Genomic DNA, 19635 nt, shown 5'->3' on the forward strand with positions numbered 1-19635 from the left:
GGGGGAGTGTGTTTGCCCTTTAATGTAAGCACATTCACAGGGTGCATGCTGGGGCTGAATTGTCAACCACTTCCACTGCTGTTCCACGTGTTCAAGCAACTTTGATCACAGTCCTTTCTGTGTTTGACATGCTTTATTAGCAAATCCATCCCGAGCTGAGATATTCTTTGACAAGTTCCAGGTGTAACTGCTTCCAATAATACAGATAATAATACACCAGCACTGCTCAGTAGTTATGATTTTGAATAGTCATGTTACAGCACCTATGAGATTCCTGTGTTGTAATTGTTTAATAAGTATTTCAGACATGACAGTTCTTTCATGAGCTCTTCAAATATACTAATCCAAATAAATGCCCAATTTTAGTGCAGTGGTTTTCTTTCCTATAAAGAAGGGTGAGCAGTTTGAGCAAAGTTTCAAACTATTTAGATGCAAACTGCATGGTGTGAAAGAGGTCAAATCCTGTTACAGAAAAGTAAATGCAGTCTGTGTCTGCTCCTGTCTGAACTGCTATTCAGGCATCTGAAGAGCACAGTTGGAAAGGTTTTTGTGGGTGCCAGGTCCAGTGCAATGGGGTACAGCAGCTGTCCCACAGAGGCAAAATTCACCCATTGCCTTGTTCCGCCCAGGATCGTGCTTCCAAGTATCTGTCATGTCTCAATTTTTAACAGACCAAAGAATTTCTCAGCTACTTGATACGCAGGTGGTGCTTGGGGCAATGGATAGAAAGAGTCAAGCACATTTTTTTAATCTCAATGCAGTTTCTGGTGAAACCCAAGAGATGTTGCTGCAATTGGTGCCTATCAGAACATGTTAATTTCTATCAGATCTGAATATACTATTGCAATTATAGTTAGCATTGCTGATTTTTAGGAGGTTCAAAATAATAATAGTAACATACTTCAGATAACTCCTGAGCTAGTTCTTCTTAAGTAAACATATTCTTTTAATATCATGCTTGCTTTAGCTTGACAGTTGTCCTTTTTGTTAGGATGTGGAAATTTTTAGTTTATTTAGCTAAAACCAAATCATATTTTGCCCTAATCCCTGAATTGTGACTATGAATCCATTACAATAAAACAGCAGAATTTAACATAAGTTCCTCTGAACCCTTTAGAGAATAATTGAAGATAAATGAAAAATAAGTAAATTAAAATTCTTGATGCAGAGCTGGAAATTACATTGTCTCTCTTAAGATTAGGAAATGCAGGATCTGGCATTGTGGTAACTACTGGAATTCTCAATTTCTTCTTCATAGACTTCTGCAATAAAAAGTCATGGCAGTTCTATAATGAAAGCATGGGAAGGGGAAGGGGCAAAGCAGAGGGCAGGATGCAGCCAGGACTCCAGTAGAAAATATATTTCAGACAAGATAGGGATGTGCAGTATAGACATGCCCATATCCCTTTCGTGTTAATCTCATTAATGGAGGTGGATGAGAGTGAACATCTTTTCCTTGAGTTTTCACTGTGGAATTTAAATTCAGAAAGCAGGCTAAAGGCTTTTGAAGGATATTTATTTGGAACCAGTAAAAATGCTGGGGGGGGGGGGGGGAGGGGGGCATGTAATACAAAAGTTTCTATGTTAAGGGGGCACCCTTTCAATGTGCCACTATCTATGAAAGTCACCCCAAATAAAGAATAAAGATTAGAGTTGTGACTCACTGCCAGCAAGAGGACATAAATATGCCATGGACTGTTTGATGGAGAAGCAAATGTATGTGCCAATTTTTATGCACTCAGTTGCACATTATGGTAGTAACAGCATACAGAAGGGTACGCAGCACTTCCCATGCATAAATCTGGAGTTGCCTTCTAGAGGCATGTGATCTTAAAGACAAGGAGAGCAAAAAACAACGGAGCACAAAATCTGTTCTGAATACACATTTATGAACTTAATTTCCAGTTGGTACACCGATGATTTAGGAAGGTGAATCTAGTTAAAGCTATGGGAGATAATGCAAGTTAAATTCTGCACTTCAAGGCAATGCTAAATCATTCTTTTACTTTCATGTTAGCCAAAAAAAAGTTGTACATTACTTTGAAACCTGTATAAAACTCTGTCTAATCTGTGCTTTTGTATTGTTGCTGTTATCTAGAAAATGCAATAAGCAAATACTTTAAATCTTTCCTCCAGGAATTGTCTTGCAGGTAAGTCAAATTTGAAATACTGAAATTTTTTTGGTACCTGAAAAATCTGGAGTCTCCTCTACAGGCCCAAAAGAATATTTTGAAAGTTCAGTCTCTTTTGATGAAGAATTTTTTATGTAAGGGATTAAATGGAAATGGAAATTGAATTTAAAATTTTGAAATTATTATAAATTGACAGATAATGAAATATAGCATAGATATGGATGAACAAGGTGTTGAATTACACTTGTTTCATTTAAAGTGTCTAACACTGAAAGAACTTAATAAGTGATACTTCTAGTGATTAATGAGAGTCTCAGAGATGAGTGAAATTAAAAGTTGGTGCAAAATGTGGAGTCTGACACTGTGAGTACAGGTACAGACTTCCTGGTAGCTCCTGGACTGAGTTCAAGGCAATATTTTTATCTGTCTCCACTCCCTCTTTCATGGTACCTTTGTACAGTCCTGGCTCACTGGCAGCACCAGATCTTAAGCCAGCCGTGGTAGTAGTAGAGCACTGACAAGCAAGGAATTCCCTGAAAAGGATTTTAATCTCCTAGCTCGTTCTGTGGAGTTGATGTTAATTTTCTTCTCAATAAATCCATTTTTCTTTTCCCTCACTTGTGAAAAGAAAAAAAAGTCTGTGTTTGGTTGAAAGGATATTAATGAGGTGCCCTAAAACACAAACAGTTGCAAGTTTATGACCTGATCGTTGCATGTTTGTGCACTCACTGTAGTACATTTGAAGCAATGGATGATACCTTGCTTGAAGACTAAAATATTTTGTGGATAAAATAAATATCTGTGCGGCAAATACATTAATTTAAAGAAAAGCCACATTCTTTGTAATTTGCAGTTTTCACTTTAGCCTGTATGGCCATCACTGGGTAACTGTGCAACTGAAAACTATTATCTTTGTGATCTCATGAATATCCCTTACATGTATTAAAAAATTAAATTTACTTCATAATGAGGATTTTTTCTTTTACTAAATTGAAAATCAGGAAGCAATTATGTATTTGTGTCTATTCAAAAAGTAAGAAAAAAACAGAATTATTGAGAAACATTTGAAAAATTTGCATTATGCTGATGCCTTTTCCTACTCTTAAAATCAAGAGTCAAACACAGTTAGAAGGGAAAAAGGGATTTTGATTTGGTATTTATTTTAAGGATCCTTAGGTGCACTATGTCCAGGTCGAATGCACCGAAATGCACACCACAATGCACCCCCAAAAAATATACATAACACTATAGATCTTACTAATTAGCATATCCATCAAAGATTCCCCAATGAGAAGCTCGAATGAGCCCCCCTCCCCAAGGAACCTTCCCCTGGCTCGTTCTATCTTAGTTTACAGAATGTGTTCTGGAGAGGACCTTGGGGTCTGGGGCACACTGATCCCTAGCTATGAAGTTTCTAAAATGTTTAGTCTCCGAGCTGAACAAACGAGTCCAAGAATGTAGGCAAAAAGCACTAGGAATACAGAAGCTGTAAAAAAGGTATAACAGGGGTATAAAAGAAAAGGCAAAAAATCTTCATGGCATCAGTGCTGTGGGAGTTATTATTTGGGAAATACAGCTAATACAGATATCCACAGTCCCCAAAACAAAAATCCAGCAACTGGATGTACCAATCATTGCCACACCTTGAATAAACACTTGTGTATTTATGAAAATATGAGTTTTCACAATCATCCATATTTCACCAAGCAGGGTTGGAAATTAAATAGTTCACGCTTTTTAACACCTGGCAGAAAAGACATTCACTACTTACAGGAAGAGAAATGCTGTCTGTATTGTGTGTGGACAGCTTAATATATATAACAGACCTTGAAGGGGATAAAGAGGCAAAGACATCTGTAGAGAGGCAGAAATGGAGGCTTAGGTTGCTTGTTTTGTCATTCTCTAACACCACATACGTTCTTCATAATATTGATACTTAGAGCAATGGGACAAACTTAGAATTGTGAGAAAGAGGTTAATACCCTTCCTGAGCCATTATTTAAAGTTCATGGCTGACCTATTTTTAGGCCACCATGTGAGAAGATGTTCACTGAAAATAGATACAGATCATGTGTCCTTGCAGAATATAGAACATCAGGACATTTCATTTCCAAAGAACATAATTGGGACTCGGAGCAGAATCTTCTTTCCTCTTACCTCTTTGCTTGGAGATTATAACTTGGGTTATACAAGCACACACTCTTACGTGAGTTGTATCACCCTCTAAATAAGATAACTAAATCTAATTTGAAATACAGCTCTAATGGGACACATTAATTAGTTACACTTCCATTTTTTTTTCATTTAATGTACAAATATGTACATCTCTAGACATATAGGTATGTCCATGTACACATTTAAATACACATGTGGGAGAGCATATATATATATATACATACATACACACGCATATATATATACATGCAAACATGTGTCCAAGATGTCCATGTGAGAAGAATGCTGTATAAAACTCTTTTGATATCTTTGCATGGTACTGAGTGCATATGTTGCATCAGGTACTCTGATATGGTCTCTGTTTCTACTGTTGCCATATATCTCAGCACATACTTCTTATGCCACCAGACTATATTTATAATATATTACCTTAAAATGAACTGTATTTACAAGGGGTTTAGGGGTCCTCCTATGATATAAAATCAATATAGATAAATTTATATATAAAGGTAGAGATTAAGATATAGTCATTTGAAGAACTTTCTGAATAAATTATAGGAATGTATTTCTTACAGAAATAAACCTCAGCCTATGTTTAATTCACTAAGTGAGCAATTTAATTATACATATATATAATTTAATTAAATGATATTAATAGTTAAATAAATTTTAAACTTTGGGAAAGCAGGTGAACTGAAGTTGTTTTGAAAAAGAATATTAAAATGATGTAAAGAACTGCATCCCATGGCTGCCTGGGCTCATGCACAGATGCCAGTGGTGGTTCCTGAGTGCCCTGCTGGCATCAGGCCCCTTTGCTTTTAGTGCATGTCCAGCCCTGGAGGGGAAGCACAGCAGAAGTATTTAAGGCCTCAGTGATGGTATTCAGAGAGCAAACAGAGCAGCAGTAGTAAATGTGGAGAGCAGAAGGCTGTAGGTATCTCACCTGGTTTCTTGTTTATTTACATAGCTGCTTCTTCTTCATGTTCTATAGAATAAGACTTTTCAGGATGTACAAATGGTGAGAATGTCCTAGTGCATCCTTGATCTGTCAAGTATTGACTGTGATTTGGGTCCTAGTTGTAAAGTGACGCTTTGTTACTCTGATGCCATGCCATTATTTAGTGTGTTTGCCTACTGGATGTTTAAAGTCTGATGCATTACTTTTACTCTAGCTGTTATTACTAATACACATTGACTAGTCTGCGCCTGCCAGTTTGCCTTCTCTTTGCTCCACATGATCTGCTATTGAGGCTGTTTTTGCTGTCACCATTTGCACTCCTCAGAATTTTTTCCACTTTTTACAACTCCCTTGCCATTTATTCATCTCTTTGCCCTGCAGCTACCAACATTAGCCAAAGTCGTACTCTCAAGCAAATTCTGTCTTAAGGGCTGTCTGGCTGACACTCTACTGAATTATTCCCAGAAATTTCATTTTTATGACCTGCTGATAACTTTTCTGGAGCCAGCTCTCCATGTCTCACCCATACAACTGAGCATCATCCTCATTTCACTGTAAACCAGGGCTCTAAAACCAGCACTTTCAGTATTTTTCTACTTCTGCATGCTTGGGCTCTGGAGCAGCGGCCTGAATGTGGGTCATGGGCTTCTTACACCTGTATTGTAAGCTGCTATTCACAACATAAGATCACTGAGCCTTTGCACCTGATCCCACTCCAGCATCCTTGTCAGTTGTTTCCTTTAGAAGGCAAATTCAAATGGTATTACAATTATCTTGTCCCAGTTCCCATTGCAAAGCAGTGACGAAGGCCGAGTCAGAATTAGAAAGGGATTGTGCGTCCTCCTTATCTTTCTTTTTATATCCCTCTGTTATATATAAATGTGTACATCTATAGCTGGCATTGTAAATATTCTAGCTCATACACACACAGGCATCCAGGGTCCTGTAACACATTTTCCTAAGAAGTCTAAATAATTCTCATTCATTACAAAAGCTCTTTCTTACCACTTCAAAATGGGGAATATACGTTGTCCAATAATGTCTAAATTTTCTGTGTTAGGTATAAGTTAAGAGTTTGATGTTTCTCCCACATAATGTAGAGTAGGCCTTCATTAAATAGTTACAAATCAAATTAGATGCAAAATGAAATGTACTTAAAAACACTAAGCATAATTTCAGTGTGGCTATTTCAAGCTCAGCTAAGTGGGATTTATCCAGTATAATCAGTAAGATTTAATTTAAGCCAATTAATAAATTTATAGAGAGAGCCTTTGAACCAATGGGCTTTTAGTTCATAATAAGAAGAGTAAGTGTTAACCTAGCAATTAAGAAGATAGCAGTATTTCTCATCCAGAGCTGCTCAAGAGCTGTAAAATAACTCACTGAACAAATCACCACTGATTTTTAAATAACTGTTTTCCTGGTTGTTCCTCCTATTGTGTCAACTAAACCATACGCATAGGGTGTAGATAAAGCACATTCTCTTTGAGAACTTTATTCTTGCTTAGTTTTGGCCATTTGGATTGCAGTACATGGGGGACAGAAGAAGGGAAGAGAGGACAAAGAGGGAGAGGTGGAATGGCAGAAGGAATTCCTTGCCTGTTTCAGAGCACACAATAAATTCTCCATGGAAGCATTCACAGCTTCAGTTTCTGATCTTTATCAAAGAAGTGCAAATCAGAAATAACACAAAAATTTTTATTCAAACCATAGCTTTCCATTTCTTCTATATTTTTCCACCACCTAGTTCTTTGTTTCATACTTTGTTTTAGTCCCCAGTCATCCCCCATAGCTTCAAACACAGATTTCTTCTTCCCTGCATTCAGCCACAAGTTATTCTATTCATGGCCTTCCCTTTCTCAAGTGAGAGAAACTCTTCAGGCTGTCCTGCATTCAAACTGACATGTTTTACACAATAAAGCACCCCAATCAATATATTTTACCTAATAATTCACACAGATGTAACTCAGGCTGTCTTTGTGAAACTCCACTGTCTCCTCTTTTTCTTTCTCTCAAACACAATTACTGTCCCTTGCTATCAGGTGAATCAAGCACTGTGCTGAGAATAGCAGCACTCCTTCCAGCACTATACTAAAACAAAATCCTTTTTCTTCTGGCTATCAGGTGAAATCTCACTGACTTTGGTGGATATAAGAGGTAGTCTTCATTGAGCAAAGCTGTAAGTAGCAATTGAACTGGGTTTTTTGGAGGATGTAGTATTAAAATATAGTAGCTGCCACACTGATGATATACAAGGTCAACCATGTATTGATTGGTGATGGCAGGTGGAGTTTCAGTACAAATCTTCAGTAGTGAAAATGGTTTCCAGAACTAGCAGTTCACCAGCTGGAGGAGGTGACTGGAGGCTCCATAGACAGTGGAAAAGCAGTGCTGCAGTAGATACTAACCTGTGAGCAAGCAGACTGGACTAAGTTTTGTGATTATTAGCAAAACTTTCTCCTCTTAATCACTGAAAGTGACGTTTAGAAAAACATGAAGTGTGCTTCATTGTCAAGCAAACATGATGTCCAACTCATGCCATTCTTCCGTGTACTAACACAAAGTATGGATAATCATGTGGATACCAATAGGATATCGGTGCTGATAGTATTTTTTCAACTTCACAACTCTTAGGATTAATTTTCTGCTAAAGTTTTAAAGTACATGTTTAAATCTGTATTCCCATTGGCATAATGGGCAACTTCTATATTTAAAATGCCTGCTAAACAAAGATTTCAGCCTTAATTGTCCCCTGCCCAAGATATTATTTTTTAAATACTGTATAGGATTAGCAAATATAACACTCCAGTGTACACACACACACATGGGAATGAAGATATTTAGTTACTCAGGGGCAGAAAACTGAAATAGTGATTCTTAAATACTTTGGCAAATTGCAGTTTATTTGTTCAGTTAGTAAGAGTCCCTACAGCAACTGCCGTTGTGGTATAGCACTAATTCCAAATTACCTTCTGTAATAAACTATGGGTGTTTTTTCCAAAAAGCATGCATTGAGAAAATTCATTCAGCAGAAGTTCAAAGGGTAAAACCTTCAAGAAGCAGAGACTGGTCAGCTGGCACAAACTTTAAATACTTATCTGAATTATCAGGACTTCTCAGGGTTTTGAAATTAGACTGGCTATCTCTCTTTTACAGACTGCCCTAAAACATTGGCTGTATTGCTGCTCCCATTTTAAAGCCTCTCGTCCTTCTCCCAGCTGGAAAACAAACTTAAGCAGCACTGAACATTTCAGAACATTGAAGAAGATGAAAGCTAAATTCTGTTTTAAAATAGTTACAGAATGATAAGCAGTTGGATGAATGAAAGAGTGGATAGATAGTGGCTTTTTTCTTTCTTTTTCTCTTTTTTAATCTTCTAAATATAATGGACAATCCAAAGAGGAGCTTGAGATGCACAGAACTGCTTTCTCTTTAAGCTCCATTAAATCAATTAAGAAACTGGGGAAAAGATGGATATCCTTTGTCAGAATGACTTTATTGGAGGTTTGGTTGAGCCATATTGCCTCAAAAGGATTATTCTGTCTGCATTTGAATTTAATGCAATAATAATCCTGAAGCATAAAAAATGCATAGAAGGAGTTGAATAGAAAATTCTAATCAAGAAGGGAATGACAGAAAAGTATGCAGAAGGCCAACATTTAATCAACGAAGCCAAGAAAATATAATTGCTCAAATCTTTATCCCTTCTGATTGCAAATGCATAAAAAAAGATTCCTTTCTCTTAGGAGACAGCAGTACCAGCTACCATATGCTCTGTTTAGGGTTGACTTCTCTTAATCTGAGTTGAACAGAGCTAGACAGAAAAAACATCCCTGCTTTGACTCAGTCCTGTCAGTCCTGGTAGAATTGGAATTTATTTGTTTTGCTGCAAAGCCTGTGTTCCTTCCTTTATTTTTGCCTAAGTTTTTCTTACAGCTGGCTAGCAAATTTTCTGCATGTGGATAAGCTGTATCCAGGTATACTGTGGGTCTTGGGAACTGCAGGGCTTTGAAAATGTAAATAGACAGTCTGGTCACTGATTTTCAAGGCAATTAAGATCCCATGGACTCTCTTTGCCTTAGAGATCAGAGGATTTTTTCAGGTTTTGTGGCTTGTCTGTAGGTCAGATATGTTGTCTACCTCAGACCAGAGCATTCTTGGGCTTTAAAATATATAACCAAAGGGGCTAGACAGGGAGCTTTTCTAAAACAGACACAAGTAGTATCCAGCTATATTAACAGAATGACAAAATATCAAGTCCTGAAGAAGAAGGAATAGTGTTTCTTGACACAGCTCTAGACATACGATGCAAGAGTTACCATATTTTAAGTAAAATTTGAACAGAGTCTCTGTGTTGAAACTGATCAATGTAATTGAAAAATGGAAAATTGTGGCAATCCCATTCAAAGAGAAAAAATGTACATAGTTGTTGTTACTTACATGAAAAGCCTCTGAGCAAAATTTATTTTTAAGTCACACTCTGTAGAGATGATTAAACAGAATGTGTCAAAGCAATTTGAATGATTTCAGGTGCACCACAAATTAAGAATATTGCATCCCATGGCCACATGTAGATTTTCTGGCATTTAACAAGTTGTTAGATAATGATGTAGTCATTCCCTCAGTGGGGTACTAATCCTAGTCCTCCTGACTGCCTGCTGTCATAAAACCTGTGAGAACTTAGTATCAGTGAGATGTCTCCTTTCTGCCAAACTTGACTATAATTGACCAATGGGTTAAAAAATTACAGGAAATCATGAACAAATACAGAATATAGCTCCTTAAAACTGGGTTTAAATATATCTAACCTGATCAAACAGCCCCAAATCCCCAAATATAATGCTTTTTTCTATAGTTCTCTCTTAATGGTGGTTTAGTAATTTTTAATTTGTGAGTTATTTCTAAGAGAAAAAATAGTTTTCTCAGTAAAGTGATTTCTTCCTTTCAATGATCAGGAAATTAAGACTAATTTAGTTTTGCATCCTTTGAAAACAAAATGTAAAGGGAGAAAACTCAGAAAAAAAGTGCATTGTTACAGTTACACACTAGATTTTTGCAATAATATGTAAAAGTGACCAAACAAAGCTAAGCTATTTTTCTAAATGCCCTACACATAAGAAGAATACAGTTTGTAGACGGAGGTAGTAGCTTTTATTAGCTCAACTAAATTACTGAGAAAAAGTAAAGAACTTTTCAGGCATACAGCTCTTTCAAGAACTTTTCCTTCTTTAAAGCAACAGGATTTTCCAGTCAGTCTAACTAAAAGCACTACATACATCTAAAAATATTCTGGAAAAGAGATCCTATAAACTTGTAGAGATGCCATCAGAGAATCCCAGTCACAGCTGGGACAGCCTAGTGACTGCTTCTATAATATCTTGAGATGCTTCAGAGCAGCCATCAAGAAATATTGAACCCACACAAAATGATAATATCTGACACTTTAACATCAGTTTGAAAAAATATCCAGAAAGGTCAAGAGGAGTAATAAACCCAATATAGTACAAAGGAGCAGAAGCCAGTGTAATTACCTAACCAATCTCCTATATAAAGCAGACCATTGCACCTCTGAGTTAATTCTTGTGTAAGAGACCAGCAACTGGAATAGATCAACACTTGTTCCATGTTGGTCTGAATCATTCTTGCTCTTTAACTATTTCAGCTATATAATGCACTCCTAATCCCTTCCTCAAGCTTCATTTGGTATTTTCTTCCCTGATGCTTTTCTCACGTTTCATTTGGTATTTTCTTCAGATAGAGGTGAGACAAAATCTCATTTAATTAAGATATCATATTGGGCAGCATAGTCTGGTTCCAGCCTAGCTCCAAAGAATTAAAAGAAAAATATGAGTGAAAGAATTAAAAGAAAAATATGAGTGAAAGAATTAAAAGAAAAATTTGAGTAAAAGATTTTTCTCTGTACAAAATGTCAACTCTTAATTTGTCAGCTTGTTCTTTTGTTACCTCTCTTTTAAAACACAGAACTTTTTCTCCTAGTACTTTCTGAGTTACATAAAAACACTTTCATAATCTTTACTGTTTCTTTCTCCCCAGGATGATATTTAAAGTAATACACAAGAACCTGAAATTGCAGAACTGCCTGTAATTAAGACTTAGGGAAATATATTTTACTTGCTTTGAATGATCTCATATTTAAATAAAAGAACACTTTAAAGAAAAACAAAACACTTAAAAATGACACATTTCTTTCTCCCTCAGTAATTTTCCACCTTCTAACATCTTAAATAAGGCAAGTTTGTACTTTAGCACAAACTTTCACAGAAAACTAATCAACAAAATGAATGCATTACTAGGAATAACAGCTGAAATTACCACAGCAGGGTGGTTTTGTAGCTATGTTGGTACCTTCATTAGGCAACTCAGACTGAGCAGGATAATGTGTGTGTATACATGGGTATATCCAGATACAGATTACATAATGTGCGAGAAAGGTGGGAAGAAGATTGATCCGTAAGAGGACATGAAATTCCAAGTGTGAAAATCCTCTTTTGAGGATGTGTTTTGTTGGGATTCCCCAGATGAGATGAATTCCTTTCTGCATTGGCAGGACTGGGTCTGCACAAAGGAGTCATCTAGGTCTGAATTCTCCCTTCTCTGCATATCTTGGTCTCTCCTATCATACTATTAACAATATGTTACAGATAACTTTGCGCTTTTTTTCCGATTTCCCTTTTGTTTACTTCACCTGCCCTACTTCTCAGCTTTCACTCCAGACACCTATTTTCCAAGTTTTGTGTTCCTGTGTTCTCGTGTTTCAGCAGTTTCCATTTCTCATTTTGTTTTTAAAGTCAAGCTTCCTGCCTTCTTTTTTCCTGTCTGTTTTTTTCTAGGTCTTTGTGTTCCTTCTTTTTGTTTTCCTCCCATTCTCTCTTTCATAGTACTACTCCACCTAAGTCTATTTTACTCTTTCTTCCTAATCTTGACTGGAGTTGAACTTTCTACTCTCCCAGCCTTTTCTGTGCTTCCCCACCAGCTTCTATATAATTTCCAGTCAATTTTTGCTTTCTTTAGTAATTTCCTTTCTCTCCCTCCTGGGCATGCAAGACAAGCTATTCACTTTCAGAACCAGAAAACAAGCAGCAAGCCTACTGAAAAGTCCCTGAGCAAGACAAGACAAGTAATAGTTATTGCCAGCATCAGTGGAGATGGCAGCAAGGCAGTCTCACAGGGAGCAGAGGATGTAGTCTGGGGCTCCTCATGGGATACCACTGTACTGCTAGCAGTGGGGGAAGCAAATAACTTTCCTTTGGGAGGGAGGTGATGGCTGGAGCTTTACTAAGAAATGGAGAGTTTAAAAAAGAAGGAAAACAAGCTTCTCATGCTTTAGAAAGACATCCAGTTGGAATCTCATTGTGATATTTATTGCATCATAAAAAAATATACGTAGAGGGTGTTTTTGGATTACCCCTCTTGACTTACTGACTCAGCAGTATTCACAGATTTGAATGTCACCTATCTGGCAGTTCATAAATTGCAGTGCTGTTACTTGAGATAATGTTTAGATTCAGGCAAACAGAAGGTATCTTGCATAAAATTTACTATGTGTTTTTACAAGGGGGACTACTTTGTGGGGTGCCTGGTGAGACATTTTGTTCCAATTTACTTTTCTAAGTCCCACTAGATTTATTTGGAAAGGATGCGATTGCTCAGGGAAAGGTGGTTGTTCCTTCACTCTCTTCACTCTTCATGCACTTGCTTGTTAATTGCTTCAGTAGCAAATGGCTTCCCTTCAGAGGGGGATTCCCCTTCTTTCCCAGATTCAAGGGAACTGATTTGAAGAACCCAATATGGTTTTGTTGCTTGTCGTGTGAAATTACCTGAACTTCCCCATCCTGTCTACAAGCAGGATATTACATTTTGGGACTGGCAGAGGAAAAGTATTTGTCTGATCTGTGGATAAGCATATCCGAGCTTCATGCTCAGAGAGTTGTCTGCATGGCACATATGAGATATATGAGACAGCAGATGTATATGAAGTTGAAAAAGGCCCTTCCAGAAGGAATGCAGTCAAGGGAGTGAGAGCACTGGTAGGTGGAATGTCTCCTTTACATCAATCTTGAAGCCTTGGATTAGTGTAAGAAATGCTAGGGGTACTCCACTGACAATAAAGGCATATTTAGTTTTGCGAAGCAGTTAGGTGACTGCTGGCTGTATTTTTCTTTTATTTGCTCTGTTTGCATTTGTATACAGATGATTATATTTGCTCTTCCTGTCATGTTGAGTTTGCTACCTCAGTAGATGTTGCCTGCCTGAGCCCTCTCCATGAGTAATACTGATTAGTCTCACTTTTTCAATACAATGTTAAATCTGTAATGGCAACTGACCATGTTCATTTCCTAAGACAATGTAAGGTCTGCAAGAATGAGCTTGGAAATACTTTAGAAATTGTTCATAGGGTTTTGTTTTGGTTTTATTTATTTAAAGCAAGTACGATACTTACAGCTTTTTTTGGTACTAATCTTTTCATGTAGATGTTCTCTGTAGGTGTGCTCTGTAAATGCAGTTTCTCCTTGGTAGGAGAAACCCTTAAGGCCCTAGAAAAATACTAGTGCTTTCTGCATATAGGGGTCTACTTTATACATATCTCTTGGAAGGGCAGAAATGTATGTCTCTGTGTTTATAAAATGAATTAGAAACTGTGAAGGAAATTTTCCTGTTGATTTCAGTAACGTATATTTATATTATCACTGGATATGTTCAGAAAGATGTTACTGGTGCAATATTTGGGAAACACAGGGCTTGCATAACTTCATCGCTTAATATAGTTATTGCAACAGCCAATCTTGTTGTCAAGCAGTGTAACTCCTATTTAATTTTTATCTTTCTGTCATATTTTGCCCTTAAACTCCAATGGCAATAATAATAAATAACATGTGAAAAGTCACCAGAAGGAGACAACCTTTAACCTTAGAAATACAAGTCACACTGCACTTTTGTTTCACTAGAAACAGATGAAAATACATTCTAAAATAAGCAGAGAGACATAGAAAAGTCCCAATATGAGCATAAAGAAATTCTTTGTAAGGAAAGCAGAAAGATTTTTTTTTTCAATGCCCATCATATTGTACATATTTATTGACCATTATTATCATGATGTTTCCTTCCCATTTAGGAGATTGTCAACTTCAATTGTCGGAAGCTGGTGGCTACAATGCCTCTTTTTGCTAATGCAGACCCAAATTTTGTGACTGCCATGCTAAGCAAACTGAGATTTGAGGTGTTCCAACCTGGAGATTATATTATCCGAGAAGGGGCTGTGGGTAAGAAGATGTATTTCATTCAACACGGTGTTGCTGGTGTCATCACCAAATCCAATAAGGAGCTGAAGCTGACAGATGGCTCTTACTTTGGAGGTGAGTAGGAAAAAATGAATGATAATACTGGAGTGAATGCACTAGAACAAAACATGTTCAGATAACAGACAAAAAGAGACTTCTGAGTAAGTCAGCTAAGAGTCATTTGCCTAGACAATTCAAACTGCAGTGAAGAGTTTGCAAAATATTTTTGAATAAAATATTCAGAGTCTGCTTACTGTTGTGAGGACAGCTATTAAAAATGCAGAATGACCTTCCAGAATTTTGAAGTTATCTTAAATTCAGAGCACTGTTATTTAATAGACAATATTTAAATAAAAATATAATTACAGTAATTTTATAGCTTTTGAAAGGAAAAATTGACAGAATTAGTATTTTTAAGAGAATACAATTTTTTGAGTCATAAATCTAAAGGTAAAAATCATAGTAAGAATTGCAAAATTACCAGTGAATAGAAGAGCATTATTTGCATGGGATATTTTGTAATTCGTGAATATTTCAAGATGTTATTAGTGCTTTTTCACTGAATTCTAGCATACATCCATGTTTATCTTTCCAATATATACTATGAGAAATTGGACTTCCTATCTGACTAGGTAGATTTCTAATAGATGTATATTAATAAAAACCAGGCATTAATTTTAATCCTAATTAAATTAATCTGGTAATCCTAATGAAAAATGACTTTTTGCTTAGATGAAGGCATCTGAATATTTATATTTCAATGAAAGCAATTGCTTTTCTTACATATAATAATTGATGATATAAAATAGTTGTTCCCTGTGACTGTAAATTGTCTTTGTGCAATAGAATAGGTGTCTGCTTCCATAAGCAGCAGAAAGGCTGGTTTTCCGAAGCTGCTTGAATATCTGTGTGTGTACCACTGCTGCCCATGAGACTTGCAGTTAGCTGGTCATTGTATTAATTTGCTGTTTAATTCTGTCAATGATCCCACAACTGACCTGAACGCCTTTTAGAAAATGCTCAATTGTAAGCCTAATCAGTGCCATTTAGTTGGTATACAGAAGGGGGAGGCTAAGAAAAGTGAATTTGGCTCAATGTTTGAATTGGGCTACAGAGTTACTTAACTAATCCCATTTTAGAATAATGTGCTAAAGCAATTGCTCCTGATCCGGCTCACAGACCTTGTCACTCTGAAGTAGCCTCTGCAAGGTGATTTGTATCACCAGTATTTGTAGAAGTGCTTTGGTAAAGAGGTCTTGTGCTTACCCCACAGGATTAATCTGTAGATGCTGAAGACAGGAGATTAAGCAGAAAGAAAAGGTAAATGCTGAGGATGAAGAAACAGAGCAACCTTGGTCTTGGTCTTGGTCTCCTCTATGCTTAGCAGTGCCCTAGTTTATGAAAATGAGTTTGCAAGAGCCTGCATGCTGAATCTGGCCATAATACTCCTCTGAACCAGCAGAGGATAAGAGGAGATTGCACATGAAAGTATTTTACATAACTGTCAGCCTGTTGTTGCAGTGCAAACAACTATTTAGCTCATCCTGTTCATCTGCTGCCCTTCTTAACAGGAATGCAGACAAAAAAATAAGCTACTTGCAATATCCAGACACTACAAGAACTTACTACACTGCATACCAAAGCACTTTTGGCCATCCAAACTGTAGCTGGGATGAGACAGGTGTTGCAAAAATGGATGGTAATGTATCCAAAGCCTGACAGCTACTGGGGCAAATGGAAGGTAATAGCTGCTGCTGTAGCATGCAGGGGTGAGGAGAGGTGAGGAGGGGCAAGTGCACAGGGAGAGAGAAGCTGAGAAAGGAAATGCCCTAAGATCCAAAGTGGAGTGGTTCAGATCTGTTGTAGCAAAACACCATATATTGTGAATTTCCAGAAGTATATTTCTAGCTCGGGAGAAGAAAAACCTATCTGGCTCAGAGAAGCTGTGGATGCCCTATCCATGGAAGTGTTTAAGGCCTGGATTGGGCCCTGAGCAACATGATCTAGTGAATATCATCCCAGCCCATGGCAGGGGGGTTAGAACTAGATGATCTTTAAGGTCCCTTATAACTTAAACCATTCTATGATTTTATAATTCTATGACTGCAGCTGAAAAGAGAGGAAACAATCACCAAATTAGATATCTGTGAATTGAAAAGGTTTGGTTTGTCAAAGCAGAAAATAAAAAATAGTTCAAACATGCTTATCTCTCTGGAGAATGCCCTCTTTCCCTGAAGTGTGTATCAGAATCTGAGTAAAGCTTCTTGACCAAAGCAGACATGAGAAATATTGCACAGTAATAAAATAATAAACTGGAAGAGCAAGGCCCCATTCAAATCCTAAGACAAATAACCACTTTTTTGCTTAATGGAGAGATGAGAAATCTGAGGTTGATGCTCTGTTTAAGATGATGCTACTTAAAACAACAGATCTGTATAGCTCCCAGGTCTGACACAATACATCAATATCAGCATTTGTGCTCCCAGAAGCAAGTAAAGGGCACACAGGTGATAGGGTGCCATGCCTAAACAGATGCTTTTTCAACTTCTGAATGTCTTATGATTTGAAAGTTCCTTGTCCCAGCTCAGAGATGCGAACTTCTGTCTTTCAGGTATGTCCCAGAGCTGAGTTACTTCGGGGCCTTGACTCTGGAGGGATTTGTAGGCTTACCTCCAGAACTCAGTGGAGGGTTTCACCAGTGTAGCGGGTTTGGTTTGTAACCGGGCAGAAACACCAATTTAGTGTAGTGGTTTGGTCCAAAATACTCATTACTGTTTACCTTCTGTGAGATGAGAATTAGGAGAAATGCAAAGCAGGCACCAAACTTGAAAGACTATAAAGAAGTTTATTAACAGACCTTAAAAAGAGGAAAAAAAAAATCATACCACACCTTCAGAACACTTCTCCTCCCCCCACCTTTCTCCTTTCTCCCACTGACAATGTAAAAAGACAACCCTTGAGATGTTCAGCCTGTTTACCACTTCCATAATAACCTTGTTCAGTCCATTTAGGAAGAGGAGTCTCTCTTGCCCATGCTATGAAAACATTATCACAACAAGACAGCCGCCCAGGTTGGTTCTCTGCTTGCATGTGAGTCCCTTCCCACGACTTGCAGCTTTTCCCACAACTGCTTTCGAGGGTCCACTCTTGAATTACTGGGGTACAATTTTAAGGTTGAGCCGTTCAGAAACAAAAGTTCTCTTCACCCATCTCTGGGAGCATTTCATCTCTAAGAACAGAGGTCCTTCTCCTTTCCCTGGGGGCAAAGGGTCCTCCTCATCTTCATCTCTAGGACTATGTCTGGGAGCATCTCTACGAACTGAGGTCTTCTCCTTTTCCATTTGGAGCAAAAGTCCTCATCGCTTCCATCTCTCCCTGTTCAAACTTCTCATGAAATTACAGCTGGTTCAGCATCTGCCTATCTCAGCGCAGGTGCTTTTGCTCACAAGTACAAGTTGAACGCTCCACCCCCCATGCCTTCATGAAATTACAACGGGTACTCTGATATATCATAGCTTTACAACAGAATTTCAGCTTTAAGCGTCTCCTCTTTCTTCTCCCTCAGGTTTTCAGCTCTTCACAGCACTAAAAGGGTTAATCTCACCCGGGCCTTGCAGCTGGAATTTCACTTATTGCTGTTGGTCACATGATCTTTTGTTGGACATCGGTGCAGCTTCAGCTGAATCTTGGCCGCACTGGAGAGGGGGAGCCGGGCCGCTCCGTCTGCACAGAGCAGGGCTGGGGGGGGGGCTGTTCCACAGGTGGAACAGGGCCCATCGGCTCCAGGATGGCTGTGGCCTGGCCCAAGCAGGGCCTGGGCTGGGCCCACTGGTCCCCGCATGGGGCCCGCAGCCACCTGTCCCAGCACCGGAAACAAGAGAGGGCTGGGGGGGGGGGGGGAGGTTGTCCATTCTTAAGTGTGGATCACAGAGGCGGTCACAACTTTAAGTGGCTCAAAGAATTGTCCATATTCAAACTGGCCATCTGATAGGTTCTGTCAGTTCACAGAGGAAGCTGTAAGCACCCCTTAGCGAGAGCATCACTTCCGGGACTATGCTTGCTAACCCATGACAACCGGCATGCTGCCTTGGATTTGGAAAACATTTCTCAAACTCTTAATATGTAAAATATTTCTGTGCTAACATTATATCAGTAAAAATATTTAGGTAAAAAAGCTTACCAGTAAAAAACAACAACCCTTAACTTGTGGGAGAACTGGAGATGAGTGTGAAAGCCAAGATTTCAGAGGAACCAAAGCAGTATCACCAGTATTTGAGAGTGACTTGAATGGAGACTGTTGGGAGAATGAAAGCCTGGAAAACCAAAAGTTGCAGTAAAAAAGAGGAAATATCTTGATGTTTGAAACTGATGTTGAACATTTAAATTCTCTTGCCTAATTTTTTTAAAATTAAAAACAGCCTTTCCTATAGATCTGGTCTAATAGGAAACTGGATAAACCTTACCATTGCTGGGTAATTCTTCTCAAAAAGAACATGCCTGGATAACCACCAGTGGAATAGATGAATCTGACTACACTTCTGCTGTACTTCTTCTGTTTATTTTTAAGGGACATGCAAAGTGATGACAGTAGAAAGATCAGGGCTTGACTACTGTCTGCCTCCTTCCTCATCTGTGCTCACTGGTTTCTCCTTTGGGGAGGGAAGGAGTAAATAGAAGACTGTAACCACAGAGATCTTGTGGTTTGTTTCTTGGTATTTATGTGGGAAGAGCATTTTGTCCCTTGACCTTGATGTGCGTTCATAATCTTCTTGAACTTTGCGTGCAGGAGCATTATTTAGCCCAGCAGTGTGAACAGTGCTCATTTTCATCCCAGTAAGTGGTTTTTTTCAGACTGCTGGTTGAAGGACATTATCGTCCTACATATCCAAGTGCTAGTAGGAATTTGAAAGCAGTTTCTGGTACTGTTTCATTGGCCATATTCCCCCTACCATTTTGCTGGAATTTGTAGAAAACACTAATTTTTTTACTGCCTTTCCTTAGAATCCCTGTCCTCACATGTGTGTTCATGTGCGTTTTATAAAAGGGACAGGAATTAGACAAGGAAGAATAC

The 19635-nt window shown here is 38.1% G+C and overlaps 1 protein-coding gene across 1 annotated transcript in view; it reads left to right on the top strand.

Moving 5' to 3' along the window:
* HCN1 (hyperpolarization activated cyclic nucleotide gated potassium channel 1) overlaps nucleotides 1-19635 on the top strand; it is a 207587-nt gene that overhangs the window by 170390 nt on the left and 17562 nt on the right. The window contains exon 6 of the mRNA XM_048291595.1: nucleotides 14399-14639. Coding sequence (XP_048147552.1) covers nucleotides 14399-14639 — 241 coding nt within the window. The remainder of the gene's footprint in view (nucleotides 1-14398; nucleotides 14640-19635) is intronic.

The sequence above is a fragment of the Corvus hawaiiensis genome, chromosome Z (assembly GCF_020740725.1).
Source record: "Corvus hawaiiensis isolate bCorHaw1 chromosome Z, bCorHaw1.pri.cur, whole genome shotgun sequence".
Classification (NCBI taxonomy): Eukaryota; Metazoa; Chordata; class Aves; order Passeriformes; family Corvidae; genus Corvus; species Corvus hawaiiensis.